At 38.7% G+C, this 17,962-nt stretch overlaps 1 protein-coding gene across 1 annotated transcript in view; it reads left to right on the forward strand.

Moving 5' to 3' along the window:
* sptbn4b (spectrin, beta, non-erythrocytic 4b) overlaps positions 1–17,962 on the forward strand; it is a gene marked incomplete at its 5' end in the record, with an annotated part of 127,944 nt that overhangs the window by 24,461 nt on the left and 85,521 nt on the right. The window contains 4 exons of the mRNA XM_079825250.1: positions 3,211–4,081; positions 6,968–7,105; positions 11,268–12,024; positions 17,264–17,466. Coding sequence (XP_079681376.1) covers positions 3,211–4,081; positions 6,968–7,105; positions 11,268–12,024; positions 17,264–17,466 — 1,969 coding nt within the window. The remainder of the gene's footprint in view (positions 1–3,210; positions 4,082–6,967; positions 7,106–11,267; positions 12,025–17,263; positions 17,467–17,962) is intronic.

Raw genomic sequence — 17,962 nt, forward strand, 5'->3', positions numbered from 1 at the left:
GTGCATCTTAAAACAGTAGCATGATGAATATTGATGCAGAGACACTGTCTCGGGTCATGATGTGATGGAAGATTGTGATATAACGGTTTCTGGATCTGTTTCTTTCACTGAGAGAGACCTCTGGGTAGAGTGTTTAAAATAGCATGGCATCAGGAACTTGCAAAATGCTCCACAAGAGGGCTGCTGTTTTGCTCTCTGTTCCATTACACTACTATTTGTGGTTCAGGACTTAACAATAAGGATTTTTTTCTGCAGGTGCTGCAAATGAATGATAATGTTTTTAGCTATCTATTTTCTTTAAAGAAGTCTCTAATCCTCACCAAGGCTGAATTTATTTGATTAAAGGGGTCATGAACTGGCTTTTGTTATTTTTTTATACTGTTGTCTGAGGTCTACTTGTGATGTTTGCGTGGTTACATTCATAAACATCATAATGAATAAGTAATAGGCTATTTTCTGCCCTGGTTTTGAGCCTCTCTCAAGACACGCTCAGTTTTTATGGGCGTGCCACACCGAAGACTTGGAAGTAAACGCCCACTGCTATGATTGAATAAGCTTTGCATATTTAATGAGCTTCGCATTTTTTTGAAAGCTTGTGGGAAACGGCCACCGGAATGATTGGTCCCTCAGGGCTCGCAAAATGTCTTTATCAAACAAACACAATGATTATCTCTCATCCACCCGCAATTAATATGAATGTTATTTTTTATTATTTGGCCCGCCCGATCTGTGAATATAACCGCGAACCGTGCATCACACACACGCGCGCGTGCCAAGTACATTGCAGACAGCATGATCAAAACTTCCAGAGTTATCATCTTAAATAGTGAAATAACGTTCCTTTCTGGATGTGCATTGTTCAAGTCCAGAGACTGAACAATGCACATCCAGAAAGGAACGTTATTTCACTATTTAAGATAATACTTATTGGTAGCCCGTCTGGAAAACACATAACCCCGGGACGTTGGGCTTTGCGAGCCCTGTGACAGTGGTAAGTTATGTTTAGTTAGACATGTACACAATGTAACATTGTATTTGATCTGTAATAATGCAATACTATCACATATTAAAAAAATATTACTCACATTAGTGTCTTGCTTCATTCATTCATGTAATCTCATCTTGTCTGCAAATCCAGTCTCTTGTTTACAAACGAATTCGTGGTTAAATGAACATACGTGCAATGTCTTCCCCACGTAAGCTGGATATTCATTAAAAATAAAGTTCAACCACACATTCCTAATATTAGAATCCGAAGGAAGCTTATGCAGCGACTGTGTTTTTCTACAACCAGGCACAGCGCAATATCTTGGTATATTCGGCATGTTTATTGCTCGGTAGCGCGATCCGTTTAGCTCCACGAGTCGGTGGGCGGGGCTACAGAATCAGGTGTACATATTTATCTGTCGAGGCGGCGTTTCCCCACACGATGACGTCAAGGGTCGACATATTCTGAGATCGAGCATTTTCAATAAAAGCTTTTCTTTGACTAACAAGGAAGTTTTCAGCTCTGAAACTTACAGGACATTCTTATATCACGATTAACTTTTATATATCAAAGGCTCAAGGGAAAGTTGATTTCTCAATTCATCACCCCTTTAAATCAAACAGTGAAAGTGTGAAACATTATTACAATTTGAAGTAACTGTTTTCTTTTGTAATATATTTTAAAATGTAATATATTCCTGTGATGCAAAGCTGAATTTTCAGCATTATAACTCTTCTTATTATTATCAATGTTGAAAACAGTCGTGCTGCTTAATATTTTAGTGGAAACCAGGATACATTTTTTTCCAGGATTCTTTGATGAATAGAAAGTTTTAAAAACTAACTTTTATTTGAAATATAAATGTTTTGTAACATAATGTCTTAAAAAGTATTATATAGCTGGAAATAGCAATAATCATGGCTTCACTGTGGCTAGTGGTTTTCCAAGTTACTAGCCACTTAGCATTTTCACTGGTCACAATTTTGACATTGATACCATGGGGAAAAACTGCCATATAGATATTTTTTATAATATCTCATAATTTGGCAGCAGGAATATTAGGCTGCTGTCACTTTAAGACCATTAAAGTGACAGATCCATTATACTGTTACACATGCATTTTCTTTCTCAACTGGTTACATAACTGACTGTGAATACTTGCCAACACTGGCATTTTGACATTATTTTGTGTGTATTTGACTGTTTAAGTTGTCTGGCTATCACCAGACCCAGCTCAATTTAAGATTGAACATTGGTCTGGGGAGTCTGCGCTGTATTTTCTACTGCACAAGAGACGTGATAAACGAGCATAAATTAAATGACTCTGTACGCAATTGGATAGTCCTTCAACCAATCAGACCACAAGAGGCGTGATCAACGAGCAACGACCCATCGCTTCTCTATCCGTCATCGTGTTAAACCCGCTAATAGCGCAGCAGGTGGATAAGCCAGTCTGTGATTGGTTCCCGCAAAAGTGTAACAGAAGCAGTGGAAATTAATGTACAGGTTTCCAGACTGAGTTGCAGGGCGAAATCAAATCGCCGGCAGGTCAGTCTACTGTTTAAGTGCAATATGCAGTGAAAAAGAACTCAATTCATTACTGAGAGGTGGCTTTGTATGCGCACACTTTAGGTTTGAGCACAAAATCTGCAGGAATGAGTACAATTATTATCAATACGCTCAGTCCCATGGCAAAATTCAAGCCCTGTAACACCAACAATATTCATCCGGATTAAATGAAATGAGTGAGTGAGGGGAGGCGGGTTTTTGTGTGTAACTCACTGTCAGAGAGATGAAAGAGAGAGAAAATGCAGCTGGTATCGCTGAGGAAAATGAGTATTGGAAGCGTTTCAGATATTTCAGAATCTATATGTATCGAAAATCAATATTTTTGACTACAGAAAATATATATAAATTGAACCTGCCAAAGTGGCAAGTTGGAGGGACTGCGTTACACGCCACTGCTGAAATACACCCGCCTTTTGTGGTTTGGCAGGTGTTAATGTCAAGCCCTTGCTCTAATGTAAATCTATAAATTCATTAAAACTCTCAGTGTATGATGCAGAACATGCTGATTGATTTATAGTTTCTACACTTTCTTCTTGGTGCTTACAAAGTCAGTCACAAGTCATTTTCTCTAATTCGACAAATGACATTATTTGTTGAACATTTTTATTTCATACAGTGAAATGCTCTCTTTCTTTTGTCTGTCTCTCGCTCAGGTTACCAGCCGTGTGACCCTCAGGTAATTTGTAACCGGGTCAACCACGTCAACACCTGCCTAGAAGAATTAAAGCAGTTGGCTGCAAAGCGCCGCTTGGAGCTGGAGGATTCACGCGAGCTATGGGCCTTTTTCCAGGAGGTGGAGGAATCGGAGGCTTGGATCCGGGAGAAGACATCCATCTTGGCAACGCAGAGCTGCGGAAAAGACCTGAGCAGTGTCCTGCGACTGCTGCAGAAGCACAAAACTTTAGCTGGAGAGCTGTTGGCACGGCGTGCACTACTTCAGCAGACCATGAAGAAGGGCAAGCAGATCCTCACCCAGAAGAGCTTCGGTACGGCAGGAATACAAGAGAGACTAATGGATGCCAAGGCCGAGTGGAAGAGACTGGAGGACCAGGCCACACAGAGGCTGTGTAACCTACAAGAGGCGCTGGACTTTTTTCAGTTCAGCACAGAGACGGACGATGTACTAGCTTGGCTACAGGACACTTACCGGCTCGTTTCTAGCGAGGACTTTGGACATGATGAGTACTCTACGCAATCTCTTCTTAAAAAGCACAGAGGCGTCCGAGAGAGTATTGATAAACACCGTGTGCAGGTGGTGGGCCTTCGGAAACACATGGTTGCGTTGCCGCTGTATTATCGGGAGCTGGATGAGGTGCGAGCACGCATGTCCGAGACGGAGCAGCTCTACACAGAGGTGGCGGAAGTTGCCGTGTTGCGGCAGCAGTGGCTGCATGACGCGCTGGCTGTGTATCGTATGTTTAGTGAAGTGAATGCCTGTGAGGTGTGGATCGATGAGAAAGAGCAGTGGCTGAACAAAATGGAGGTTCCTGAGAGACTAGAGGACGTGGAGGTGATCGCACACAGGTAGGAGCAGGTGTTGCTTGTCTACATCGACCCCCAAAAATATTTATCAATGTTCAGCGTAGGGCTGCACGATTAATCGAAAAAAAATCACGATCTCGATTCAAACATAAATGCGATCTCATTTCTTAATGTTGGCGATTCACTTCCGTGTATTTCCCTCAGATCATGCTGCGTTCACACGTTATTGGTCACACCAGAGCTTGTCACACTCACACAATAACAAAACAATAACCAATCAATCATAAATCTCCACTTCTCTCCTCTCCCTCATTGGCCATGTTTCGCTGTTACTGACGTGTAACAAGACGGCAGAGCAGACCTAAATGGAGTCAGATTTGTAGCGGTAAGAGGTAAAAATTAACCGCAAACTGTGCACGCACGCACGGCAGAGAGGGAGAGAGCGAGAGACCTTGCGTGTGTGTGCTGGTGTGCACCTAATGAAGCGCATGTAAGACGGAGAGCATCCTGATTGGCTTGTTTCGGTAAGTCAACCAATCAATTGTCAGTGTGGGCGGGCTTTTATCTCTTCTCCCGAACCGAATTAATCAGTTCAGTGTATCTAGAAACTGGAGCGCCATGGCAGAGGGAGAGTGCCCCAAAAAACGAAAGTATAAAGTAAAAACATAATGACAATCTTGCACGCTGTACAGTTTGTTACTGACATGTTATGTTTGAGTTAAACAAGTTTCATTTCATGTGCATATTTTTCCGGTCGGTTAGTTGCCAAGGCTACATGAAAACAACAAACTCCTTAGACCTGTTTAAAGTTGCAATGAAATATAAATAAAAGCAGTTTACATAAATAGTATAAGCAGCTTATGTAAAAAGTAAAAGTGATCTACATAATTTTACATATTTTTTTTACAAATAATTGCATAGGCCTATAGAAAATATATGTTAATGATATATTATATTATAATATACAAGTAAAGTCATGTTCTGCGGTGAAATTCAGGATACTTTTCCTCCTTTCATGTTTTTTTTTTTTTGGGGGGGGGGGGGGGGGGGCGTACCGCCCTGAAATGACTTTTTTCAGGTTGGGATGTCTGTAACACTGTCTTAGTACATTAAGCCACGTTAAGCGTTTTCTTATAACATTTTTTTTATTTATAGTTTTCATTTTTTACAAAAACGCAAAAACAAAATGAAACAACTAAATAAGACAACAAAAACCCTCTCTCCACAAGGCAAGATATTAAATAATCATAAAAATAGAAATAAACAGTAATAAGCATATATTTACATCTAGTCTGTCTACATTTGTTGTTTCTACATTTTCATTTAATTGTAATTAATTACTTTTATTTAAAATTGATTCATTTTTTTTAAAGTATAAGAAAAAATGAGAATCGTGTAAGAGAATCGTGATCTCAATTCCCATGGAGAAAAATCGTGATTCACATTTTAGCAAGAATCGTGCGGCCCTAGTTCAGCGCTCCAGACTGCAACCTTTTTTCCAGCCACTAAATTTTGTTAGAGGTTGCACTGGTGGGAGCGGAATCACGTTGCCAAACTGATAAGAGCTGCCATTTCTGTTACATGAGAAACGGCAAACGAAGCGAAAGTGAAATGAAACCGCACTATTTGTTTGAGATGCGCGAGCTCAGAGCAGATTTACTCGAAGGCCGATCTCGATCACGTGACACCGAAGTGCTTCACACTTTTCTCAGCACTTCAAAACCTCTAAATATTATCCAATCTTAATGTTATTTCTAATGTGATTTGTAAAACCACATGTTTAACGATGTAGGAAAACTTTGTGGCAAACAAGGACTTTTTGACAAATATAAGATACAAGTACCACTATAATCAGTAGATGGCGGCAGAGGAGCACTTATTGACTTGTTAGCCATTTCCACTCCCGCCTAATATATGGAAAAAGTAGGAAGTCACAAAGTCTCATGAAAAACAAAAGCTTTTCTTCAAATTGTGACTGAATTACATAGAAAACAAGTAAACAGAATCCCTTTTATAGTGCCTGAAGCTGTCGGTCAGTTCAGTGTGATACTACAAAAGAACCATTTAAGAGTAGAATATTTACATTTTCCCTATAAAAATGGGGTTTTGCATGTTATTGTTGTTATTAATAAAAGTTACTTTTATCTGCATATCAATTCAAGCTCAGTGCTTCAATATTTCCAAAAAACAAACATGCAATATTATTAGTAACTGCACTTATTAATGCAAAACTATAGTGATTTTATGATTCAACTAACTTTATGATCCATTTTCCCTCAGAGCTACCAAATAAGGTGCTGGTGCCCACCATACATGTGCCACTGCTCAGAAATGTATTGGTCCGGAGCCCTGATGTTCCTGCTTTAGATAAGAAACACATAATTTAACGTCTCTGAGCCATTTTTCGATATCTTGCTAATTTTTTTCACACTTTCAAAGTGAAATGTCCAGTCAATAAAAGTGCGATCAGTTTTTTCCGAAACAGTCGTTGTTGTACGTATCACAGCAGTTAAAAAATGTATGGTGAGTGGCTCTAAAAGATGAATGCTCTACCGCCTTTGAAAATAACGTATCACCTATCGTTTCAGAACTCATGCGAAAATAAATTTGCTAAATGCACCATGCCATGTTATCAGGTTTCCACATGTCTTTGAGCTCTTTTATCTTGACTCACATTTCACGGGACTCGTACCGCGGTACAATGCTGTGTACCAGGTGAGCTACCGAGCAAGTTTACTACGCTGGAAAAGCCATACCATGGAGCCATGATTATGTGATGCAAACATCAACATGTATTAGTTTACAAATCATGCACTATGGTAAAAGTGTTCTGTGGTCTTAACATAGTATTGTGCAAGGAACCGTGTGTAAAATAAGTCTTTATTAATCAATAGTCTATATCACTAAAGTTAATTCTCTGCATTTTAGGTTTGAGAGCTTGGACCAGGAGATGAACAGCCTGATGGGAAGGATACTAGACGTGAATCAGATCGTCCAACAGCTTTTAGACAGCGGCCACCCCAGTTCCACTGAAGTCAGGGGTTGTCAAGATCATTTAAACAGCAGGTAACTCCAGATCATATGTACAGTTTCTCTGTATTTAATGGCAAATACAGTAGAGAAAACTTGGAAGTAAAAAAATCCTTTTATTTTAGAGTATATTAGAGTTTTTAAACATTGCGCTGAAACTTTTCAAGACAGACTTACCACGTAATCAATGGTATATGCTTCTGTTGACCCATTGGTTAGTGTAAATTCAACTTAATCAACCCAACATCAAGCACTGAAAACTTCATTCATACACACTCACTGACCATTTTGTTAAGTCCACACTGTTCAAATGCTTGTTAATACAAATATTTAAGGCAGCAACTCAATGCATTTAGTTACGTAGACATGGGGTGCATCTCAATCAGCTCCCTATTTCAGTAGTCAGGACACTGATCAGGACATAAGTCAATGGGCTGACTCCCTGATCAGTGCCCTGACTACTGAGCTAGGGGGCTGATTGAGACACACTCATGGTTAAAAACGATCTGCTGAAGTTCAAACTAAGCATCCGACTGGGGGAAAAAAGGTGATGTAAGTGACTTTTAACGTGGCATGGTTGTTGGTGCCAGACTTGCTGGTCTGAGTAGTACAGAAACTGCTGATCTCCTGAGATTTTCACGCACAACATCTCTAGGGTTTACAGAGAATGGTCCGAAAAAGAGAAAATGCCTTGGTGATGCCAGAGGTCAGAGCAGAATGGCCAGACTGGTTCAGCTGATAGAAAGGCAACAGTAACTCAAATAAGCTCTCGTTACAACCGAGGTCTGCAGAAGAGCATCTCTGAACGCTCAACACGTCCAACCTTGAAGCAGATGAGCTACAGCAGAAGAAGACACACCGGTGACACTCCTGTCAGCTGAGAACAGCAAACTGGGGCTACAATTCACACAGGCTCATCAAAACTGGACAATAGAAGATGGTATTAGATTGGTTTCCTGGTCTGATGAATCTTGATTTCTGCTGCGACATTCAGATGGTAGGGTCAGAATTTGGCGTAAACAACATGAAAGCATGGATCTGTCTTGCCTTGTATCAATGGTTCAGGCTTCTGCTGGTGTAATGGTGTGGGGATATTTTCTTGGTACACTTTTGGCCCCTTTTTAGCAAACGCCACAGTCCGAGTATTGTTGCTGACCATGTCCATCCCTTTATGACCACAATCCAACGCTTTCCATTGACTTTGTATTCTGTGAAGCGCCTCCTTGTCATTTCTGACTTATAACAAATAGAACAAATAGAACTCAGAACAATGTCTAAAAGCTGCTATGTGACAAGGTGTACAGCAAACCAGCTAAAAAACACAGAAATAAGTTTTTATAAGCAATAAAACGAGTGTTTAAGGAGACAAAAGTGGATACAGGCAATAAGATGTGAAGCATCAGCAGGAAGAATGGGTCAATTTTGGGATCCTGACACTCAGTATGCCTCAGTGTGCAGTAAATATTTTGTCACTGTTACATCAAATATCCAAATGTCAGATTTATACATTATATTTTCTGTCGCTGATTACGTTCCCCTCCAGTGGGTGTAGTTCTCAGTGTAATATAACATGTCGTGCTCTGTCTCAATTGCCTATATCCACTTTTGTGTCCTTCAACTCCCGTTTTTTGGGTCAACAGCTTATAAAAACTTTTAGACATTGTTCTGTTTTTTGTTATAAGTCAGAAATGACAAGGAGGCCGCTTCACACAATACAAAGTCAATGGAGAGCGTTGGATTGTTTTCCCCCCGGTGGGCGTGAGTTTCAGATTATGACGCGTGTCGCTCTGTCTCTATTGGCCCCTGTCCATCATGGCCTCCTAATAATCCCCATATACCAATATACCGATTGGCTTCATCACTCGGTCTCCTCTCCACCAATCAGCTGGTGTGTGGTGGGTATTCTGGCGCAATATGGCTGCCGTTGCATCATCCAGGTGGATGCTGCACATTAGTAGTGGTTAAGGAGATTCCCCCATCCATTTAAAACGCTTTGAGTACCCAGAAAAGCTCTATATAATTGTAACAAATTAATTAAGTCATGAAGAATTTCATATCCTTTTTTTGCTTCATAAAAAGTTTTTAATGTTGTGGTCTTAAAGCTTGTTGTTTTGGTTCATTGCTTAAAATTCTTCATTTATTTTTTTTATTTTTTTAAACGTCATTGTATTTTCTATGGAGAAAATTAATGGAAAACCCAAGGCTGCTAAAAAGTGGGTGGTCCATCCATCCATCTTAATTATTAAACAATAATAATTTTCTGGCCAATTATTCATTTCGTCTTTTAGTAGTCTTTCCTTATTCTGATATGTATTTGCTTTCGTTTTATCCAATTTATTTTTAATTTTGAAATGGTTTCATCCAGAAAACCCTGCACGTTTCTGATACTACTTTTAACACACGGCTCTACATGGGCGTCTTTAGAAAATGGGCTGCTGCTTTCACAAGCTTTCACTGAAACTGGCAAGCTGTGACGTATGTGTGAAAAACTCCAGTGATCCGTTTTAGACCGTCCTTGGCATAAATAGCTTTTCTCAGCGTGCTGCCATCTGCTGTGGCTGCCACACACAGGGCGCGCCTGACCCGGCTCAAAACAGAGCACTATGGGCCGTACCCAAACACATTCACAGCTATTGTGCTCTTCAATATATGATGCCACAGTGTATTTAAAAGTAAAAATGTTTCGTTAATGCGTGCCCTCTAGCTAGCTACTGTGTGTTTGATTTGTGATATTGTGTCTCAGGCCTTGAGCTGTGGCCCACCTGTGCACCCTTGGACCGTGTTTTTGTGTGTTTGTGTGGGTGGGTCCTTGATGTGTGTGTGTTATCCATGAACTGAGAATGATTCAGACTGAGTCATGTTTTCTGGAAAAAAGTCAATTTTATTATTATGTATCATTCCAGCCATACTTGCCAAATGGAATGAAATAGAATGATGTAAATATGAATTTAATAGGGGTGTAACTATACATCGTTATATCGAGATATCGCAATATAAAAATGTGACTATATCACAAATCATATCATTTACATCAACGATACATATAGAGTTGTTTAACCAAGGCCCAGCTTACTGTATTTATAAGGTATAATTCACAAAAATGTAAATTCTGTCATCGTGTACTCACCATCATGTCGTTTTGTTTAACTTCCAAACACAAATGAAGATATTTTTTATGAAACCTGAGAGATTTCTGTCCCTCCATTTAAAGTCCATTCCTCTAAAACTTAAAAGATCCAAAAAATGTCATAAAGGCATCAGAAAAATAACTAGTCGAGTGGTCTAATCCAAATCCAAGGGTCTAAATAGATACGATGGCTTTATATGATGAGCACGCATTTACAACGACATGCATACAGTAGTAAACACGGACGTTCAAATGCTTGCATGACACGTGAAAACAACATGAGAGTGAGTAAATGCAGAATTACAATTTTTGGATGAGCTAAACATTTATAGTTTGGGAATAGTAATTTAGATGGTTTATTCTTATATGTATAGCGAATTAATAACGGCAGAGTCTGTGTGTGTGAGGCTTAAGAGATCTCTCGGGAGTGTTTGGCATGGTAATGGAAATGACTATGTTAATGTTTGGTCTTGGCGAAATAGATCTACGCTGCTGCTGCTGCTTTTATTGCTGCTGCAGAGCAAGTATGGGACTCGCTACTGCCAATACACAACATGCTGCTGTGAGCAAGTAAGACATGCTGCTGCTGTACAATATACAGTAGCATACATGAATTACCCGTAGCAGATCTATACAGGTGGAGCTGGGGAAGGTGGAGGGTTTCGGAAAGTGCGCTACACTGCTAAGGCAAATGCTATCCAAATATTTGAAGGTTGAGGACGCAAGCTCATTCACACTCGTTCCAAGTGTGAACTGAATATACTGTTTTCAAACATAATATATATATTGAAAATTGGAAAGTTTTCTGGTTTTAGTTTTAGTGAACTATAATAACCCTGCAGCGAACAATGAATCATCAATATTTTGGGGCCATTTTCCCAAAAGAGAAGAGATGTAAATTTACATACACGACTTATGTAAGAAAAAAATCTAATGTTTTCAACATTTAGGAGTGTACTACTATATGCTAGAACTAGTACATTGATGGCCTCAAAGATATCAGAGATCAGTGTTTAAATGTAATGATCAAACCAACAATAGGCTCAATTGTTTTCTTTTTGCACATCTCAGGTGGAACCGCATCGTCGAGCTGGTCGAGCAGAAGAAAGATCACCTGGACTCCATCCTGCGCATCCAGAACTACTTACTGGAATGCACGGAAATCAAGTCCCAGATTCAGGACAAAAGGAAAGCCATAGATGCCACTCAGTATGTGGGCAGTGACCTGGGCAGCGTTCTGGCCCTGCAGCGGCGTCTCTCCACCATGGAGGGAGCTCTGGCGGTTCTTGAGCCTAAGCTCCTTCACCTTCAGGAGGAGGCGGAAGAGCTCGCCACATCCCATCAGGACAAGGCCGTGGACATCCTGGTTCCCTTCGAGGGCATCAGCGTGGAGTGGGAGGAACTAAAGCGTACATTGCAAGGCTGTGAGGACTCTTTAACCGTCGCTGGTCGGCTGCAACAGTTCATCCAGGACTTGGACTCCTTTCTCACCTGGTTGGTGCAGACTCAGACAGCTGCTGCTTCAGATGAGCTTCCCAACGCTTTAGAGGACGCAGAACGGCTAATTAACCAACACGCCGCGCTGAAGGAGGAGATCGGGAGGTATGAAGAGGACTACGAGCGTCTCCAGGCTGTGAATGAGCTCTTGGAGTCCGAGGAAGCGCCCTTGCCTCATGGAGCTCTGCAGCAGTGGCTGCACAAGCTGGATGTGGGCTGGAATAAGCTGCTGGAGATGTGGGAGAGCAGGAGGGAGGTGCTGGTGCAAGCTCACATCTTCCATCTCTTCCTGAGGGACGTCAAGCAAGCTGAGGCTTTCCTCAATAACCAGGTAAAGCCTCTCACACCTCTTTATGTCAGTTACACACTTCGAACTCTTAAATGTTATTGCTCAGACTGAGGTTGCTCTTTCATAGCTAAGAAATCTGAATGGAGGTCTCATTTATGCTTCATAACACATTGTTTTGGGAAAATGTGATACATTTTTTCCAGGATTTTTTGATGAATAGAAAGTTCAAAAGAGCATTTATTTGAAATATAAATCTTTTATAACAGTATAAATGTCTTTACTGTCACTTTTGACCAATTTAATGAGTACTTGATGAATAAATGTCAATTTCTTTCGTTTAAAAAAAAAAAATCATAATTACCTCAAACTTTGAAAATAATTGAGCAGCAAATCAGCATATTATAACAATTTCTGAAGGATCATGTGACACTGAATACTGGAGTAATGATGAAGTTTGATCACAGGAATAAATTACATTTGAAAATATATTAAAATAGAAAACGGTTATTTTAATTTGTAATAAAATACATTTCTCAATATTACTGTAACTGTATTTAATCACATAAATGCAGCCTTGGTGATCATAAGAGACTTCTTTCAAAGAAATCTGAATTATTCCAAACTTTTAACCAAATTTCTAGAAAAGGGACAGGACAGAAGAAAGATTAAATATTTTTTAAATACAGTTACATTTAATATATAATTATATATTTAATTACAGATCTGTCTCAAATGTTTCGTATAAAAAAATTAAAATAAAATAAAATATTCAAATGAACAGGGATAACTTGGTATTTTAAATATTGTAGGATTTAAGTGGGTGTGTGCAGGCAGGAAGGCGAAGACAGGTAAAGATAGTTCTCAAACGTAGTTTAATACAAGTTTTCTCAATGAAGGCAGACAGGTAATAGCACAACACATTTAACATAACTGAGATCGGACCAAGACTAAAGGAATGGGAGGAACTTATAAAGTGAACACAGTGAGGATAATGACACACAGCTGACAGAGATTAACTAATAATGATGGTAACAGGGGAGACAGACAAGTGGCGGGAAACAGAAGGAACATCATATGCAAACAAACTGAAAGTCCAACCAAACTGACTGTGACAATAGCAAGTTTGAATACTGCTGTGTGTGCTATAGTGTAAAAACTAGCTCACCCTTTGAAATGAGGAAGAAACTGAGGAAAAATGTGAAATGCGAAAAAAACATTGAAAAAGTCTGCATCTGCTCTCCTTTAGATCTCATTGCTGTCTATGAGAAGCAATTGATATATTAAATGGCTTCATGTATTACTTCTTTTCTGTGGATTAGAGTTAGCTGACAATTAGGAGACAAGAACTGATCTGACTGATCTGATCTTTTCGGGGTCACGTTTGTAAATGTCAGTGGCATCAGGGCAGTTTAAGGTCATTGCTCAGTTCTTATTCTGAGACATTTGCTGCTTTTATGTTAGGTCATCACTTCATAAAAATATCTTAAATGCAGTTTAAATGTCAGAGGACATGCATTTCCTCAACCCCGTCTGGGTGTATGTTAGAAGCTGTGTCTATTCTGGCTTGCTAAAAGCCCAGAGTCGCTTTCTGTTGCCTGCGGGCACAGAATAAGAGCCCTCAGAATCCACACTTTAATGCATGTCATCGAGCATGAACGGGTTTGCGCTAAACACACATGGCAGTGGCATTCATTAGCCTCTTTCTTTTCCTTAAGAATGATTGAGCTTCACCTTTCTATGGGAGAACATTGTAAGGCCAACTAAACAGTTGGCAGTTATGGTTTTAAGACTATTATCATCAATATTGTTTTGCTTCATTTAATAGCTGAAATAGATGATTATATTATAAAAAGTATTTGCAAGAAAAATTTATTTTTAAATAGACTGCACTTGTAAAAACGGTGCATCTTAAATCTGTAGAATTATAAATAGAGTACATTTTAAAATAAATTAAAATCTGTACTTTTAAATTGTGAAAAATCGATCAGATTTATGCAGCTTTTGTGAGCATAGGAGACTTCTTTTAAAAATGTTTTGACCAGTAGTATATATTAAAAGCTTTAAAAAATGACAGGGCTGCAGATAAAATATAGTTAAATACAATTATATTTAATATACTGTATAGTTATGGTAACACTTTAGTTTAGGGTCCAATTCTAACTATTAACTAGTTGTTTATTATCTTGCATATTACTAGGATATTGGCTGTTTATTAGTACTTAAATGATTACTTCACCTCAAAATGAAAATGTCCTGATAATTTACTCACCCCAATGCCATCCCAGATGTCCATGTCTTTCTTTCTTCAGTGGAAAAGAAATTAAGTCTTTTGAGGAAAACATTTCAGGATTTTACTCCACACAATGGACTTCAATTACAACCAAAATGTTGAACATCCACGTCAATGCGGTTTCAAAGGGCTTCAGAAGTGCTTCAAATGGTACTGCGCGAACCCAGCTGAGGAATAGGGTCTTATCTAGAGAAACGATTGGTCATTTTCTAAAACAAAATTCAAATGTATATACTTTTTAACCACAACTGATCGTCTTGTGCTGGTCTGCAACGAGCCGGGCATTACGTAACGTACATTGAAAAGATCACACCAAACGCCCCATTGTTTACAAAGCGAACGTTCGAAGACTAATACAAATGCTTTTTTAACAAAACAGGTAAAACAATGATAAATTAAATAATAAATATGTCATTCAACATACAATAAATTTCGAACGATCCTCCTTCTCCACACTTTTAAACAATGGGGCGGTACTTCCGCCCACGTTCGGCGTGATCTTTTCAATGTACGTTACGTAATGCCCGGCTCGTTGCAGACCAGCACAAGATGATCAATAGTGGTTAAAAAGTATATACAGTTGAATTTTGTTTTAGAAAATGACCAATCGTTTCGCTAGATAAGGCCCTATTCCTCAGCTGGGGTCGCGCAGTACCATTTGAAGCACTTCTAAGCCCTTTGAAACCGCATTGATGTGGATGTTCAAAATTTTGGTTGCAAATGAAGTCCATTGTGTGGAGAAAAAACCTGAAATGTTTTCCTCAAAAAACTTTGAACACTGAAGAAAGAAAGACATGGACATCTTGGATGGCATTGGGGTGAGTAAATTATCAGGAAATTTTCATTTTGAGGTGAACAAATCCTTTAAAGAACATATTAATGCCTGCATGATCATCTACTTCATCCCTTAATCGTACCCAATACCTAAACTTAACAACTTCCTTACTGACTATTAATAAGCCATAATTAGGAGTTTTATTGAGGCAAAAGTCATAGTTAATAGTGATTATTGGACCCTACACTAGTGTGACCATAGTTATATTTAATTATCAGCTTTGTCTTAAATGCATCTTCAATCTGTAGAATTGACAGAGTTAGAACATATTTGTGGAGTCATCACAAGTCATGTTTCCATCCACCTATATTTATGCACATTTTTTGAATATCGCATAAAAAAACGCTGGATGGAAATGCTAAATTCTAAAAATGTGCATCAAAAACGTATGCGCTCAATTGAGGCGGATATTTTTTTTATCTGTTAAGAAGACATACTGATAAACTATGATGGAAACACATTTATCAAATCAATTCTTTGATGCGCAACAAAAAACTTTGCGTAACTTTGCCTCGACAGAGGATGTGATTGGATAACTGGACTAACCAGCGGACCAATAATATCGTGATTTTCACATGTTGCGAGCCAGTGTTAATTTCGTTGACGAATAATTTTCGTCATAATTTTCGTCAACGACCTTTTTTCACTAACGAAAACGAGCCGATAACTAAATAAAAACTAGTGTTGGATGACAAAAACTATGACGAAAATCAACTGTCATTTTAGTCAACAATTAAAAACAAGACGAAAATGTTAGGGAGGGACGATTAGGGAAGAGATCCAGTCAGAACTGATATCCTGTGAAACAAATGCGCACATTTGATTTGAGCGTGCTGATCTAACCGCTGGAAAACACAGCTCACGCATCCCCAATCCAGCGCTCCAGAGCAGCTCACAATCAATGAATAGCACACATTTATGCCAGGCAATTGTTTATGAACTAATGCTGATGAATAATGACAATGTTTACTTTATGATGTTTATATAGTCATATGTTTTTGACAGTTGTAACAGCGAATATTTGATCTCCTGAACTTGAATGAGCTCCTGCAACTGTAAGACACAGACATTTCAAAATAAGAGTCCCGGTGTATTTCAAGCTTGTATGTAATTAAAAGTCACGCATTATATATTCGTTTTTGAATATAGTCAGGAGGAAAGACCAGTATTTTACACATATTCAATTAATTAAATGTTAACTGAAATAAAATAAAAAAAACACAAATTTTGAAGCTTTAGCTTAACCTGATATGGCCTACTAACTAAAACAGAAATACAAAGTTATAAAAACTATATAGATGTTTTTAAAAAACAAACACAAAAATGAATTGAGCTCTGTTTCGTGTATTTTCAATGTCAAAAACAAAATGATGTCAAAATGTCAGTTCAAGTGACAGTCGGTTATGTAATGCTTAAATGCTTAATGTATTACAATTTAACTAAACTCATTCGATTTTAGGAGACTAAATCTACTGTAGATTTAGTCGACTAAAATCTTATGATATTTAGTCGAATAAAACTAAAAACATTTCAGGTGACAAAAATTTGAAAAAAAAATGCCTAAATGGCATTTTAGTCAAAAGACTATGAATAAAACTAAATCAAAATTTGCTGTCAAAATTAACACTGTTGCGAGCATTTCAAATGTTGTTTTGGTCGTTCTGAAATGCCTGAGTCAAAGTCTGTCACAAAAAATGATTTGGTATAATGACCTTCCAGAACTGTCTCAGACGACTGCATTCACAAACATCAGGCCTCCGAACGCAAGATAACATGACAGCGTTTATTGCATTCGTCTGCGTGCTCTGAGATGCAAGTCATTTATGATGTAGGAAAAAGTGCCACAGTTTCTCCCCTGATTGCAGCAACTTCCCTTATTATTATTGTGCCAATTTCCTAGGAAGTGAAATTTTGTTCTCGCTGCTTTATTCTCAAATGGTTTATGTGATATTCCAATTTTACATTTCATTTAAATTCGTAGATTTAGATGGAAACAGCTACAGAAGGATATGGGAACATCAATATCATTTTAAAGTGTTTATTATTGCAGTTCCACAACATTTGCCATGATTATGGATTTGTTTTAGTGTAATTGAGCTGGCCTCATTTTAAATGCTTTCTGTAGCTTTGAGCCTATCCTTCTCTCCTCTCCTCAGGAGTCGGCTTTGGCCCATGTGGAGCTCCCCACCACAGTGGAGACCGTGGAGGCCGCCATCAAAAAGCACAAGGACTTTACCACCACCATGGAGCTCAACCTGCACCGCATTAAAGCTGTCATAGAGGCGGGAGAGAGCCTCATCAGTCAGAACAACATCTATTCCGATCGCATTAGAGAGAGAGTGGATCTACTCGCTAACAGGTCAAAACTAAACCCCTACAATGATATTTAAGCCCGTACAGCTGGATCACTCTCAGGAAACAGTGCTATTTGTACACAAAACTTCCAGGATTTAAATTTTTTTTGCTTTACGTAAGAAATCATAGTTTTTCCATGTCTGGTCAAGTACAGTGACCTCCAATATTATAATTAGTGGTCAAGAAATATGTGTTTTTCAATGGCCGACTGTTACCGCAATCCTAAAACTGTGGTTACAGCCTTACAACGTAACAATAGTTATTAGTTACCAAGTATTAAGCATATGTATTATTAATCCATGCAGGGCTTGACATTAACACCTGTAAACCCACCAAATGCAGGTGTATTTCAACAGTGGCGTGTAACACTCCTACTAGCCACTTTGCCGGTTGGACATTTTTCAATTGTAGTCTTTTAAAAAGGCATCTGAAATAAACGAAGTGCAATGTTGATACTGAAATATCTGAAACTCTTCTAATACTCTTTTCCGCAGAATGTG

The sequence above is a fragment of the Gobio gobio genome (genome assembly GCF_949357685.1).
Source record: "Gobio gobio genome assembly, chromosome: 9".
In the NCBI taxonomy this organism is placed as follows: Eukaryota; Metazoa; Chordata; class Actinopteri; order Cypriniformes; family Gobionidae; genus Gobio; species Gobio gobio.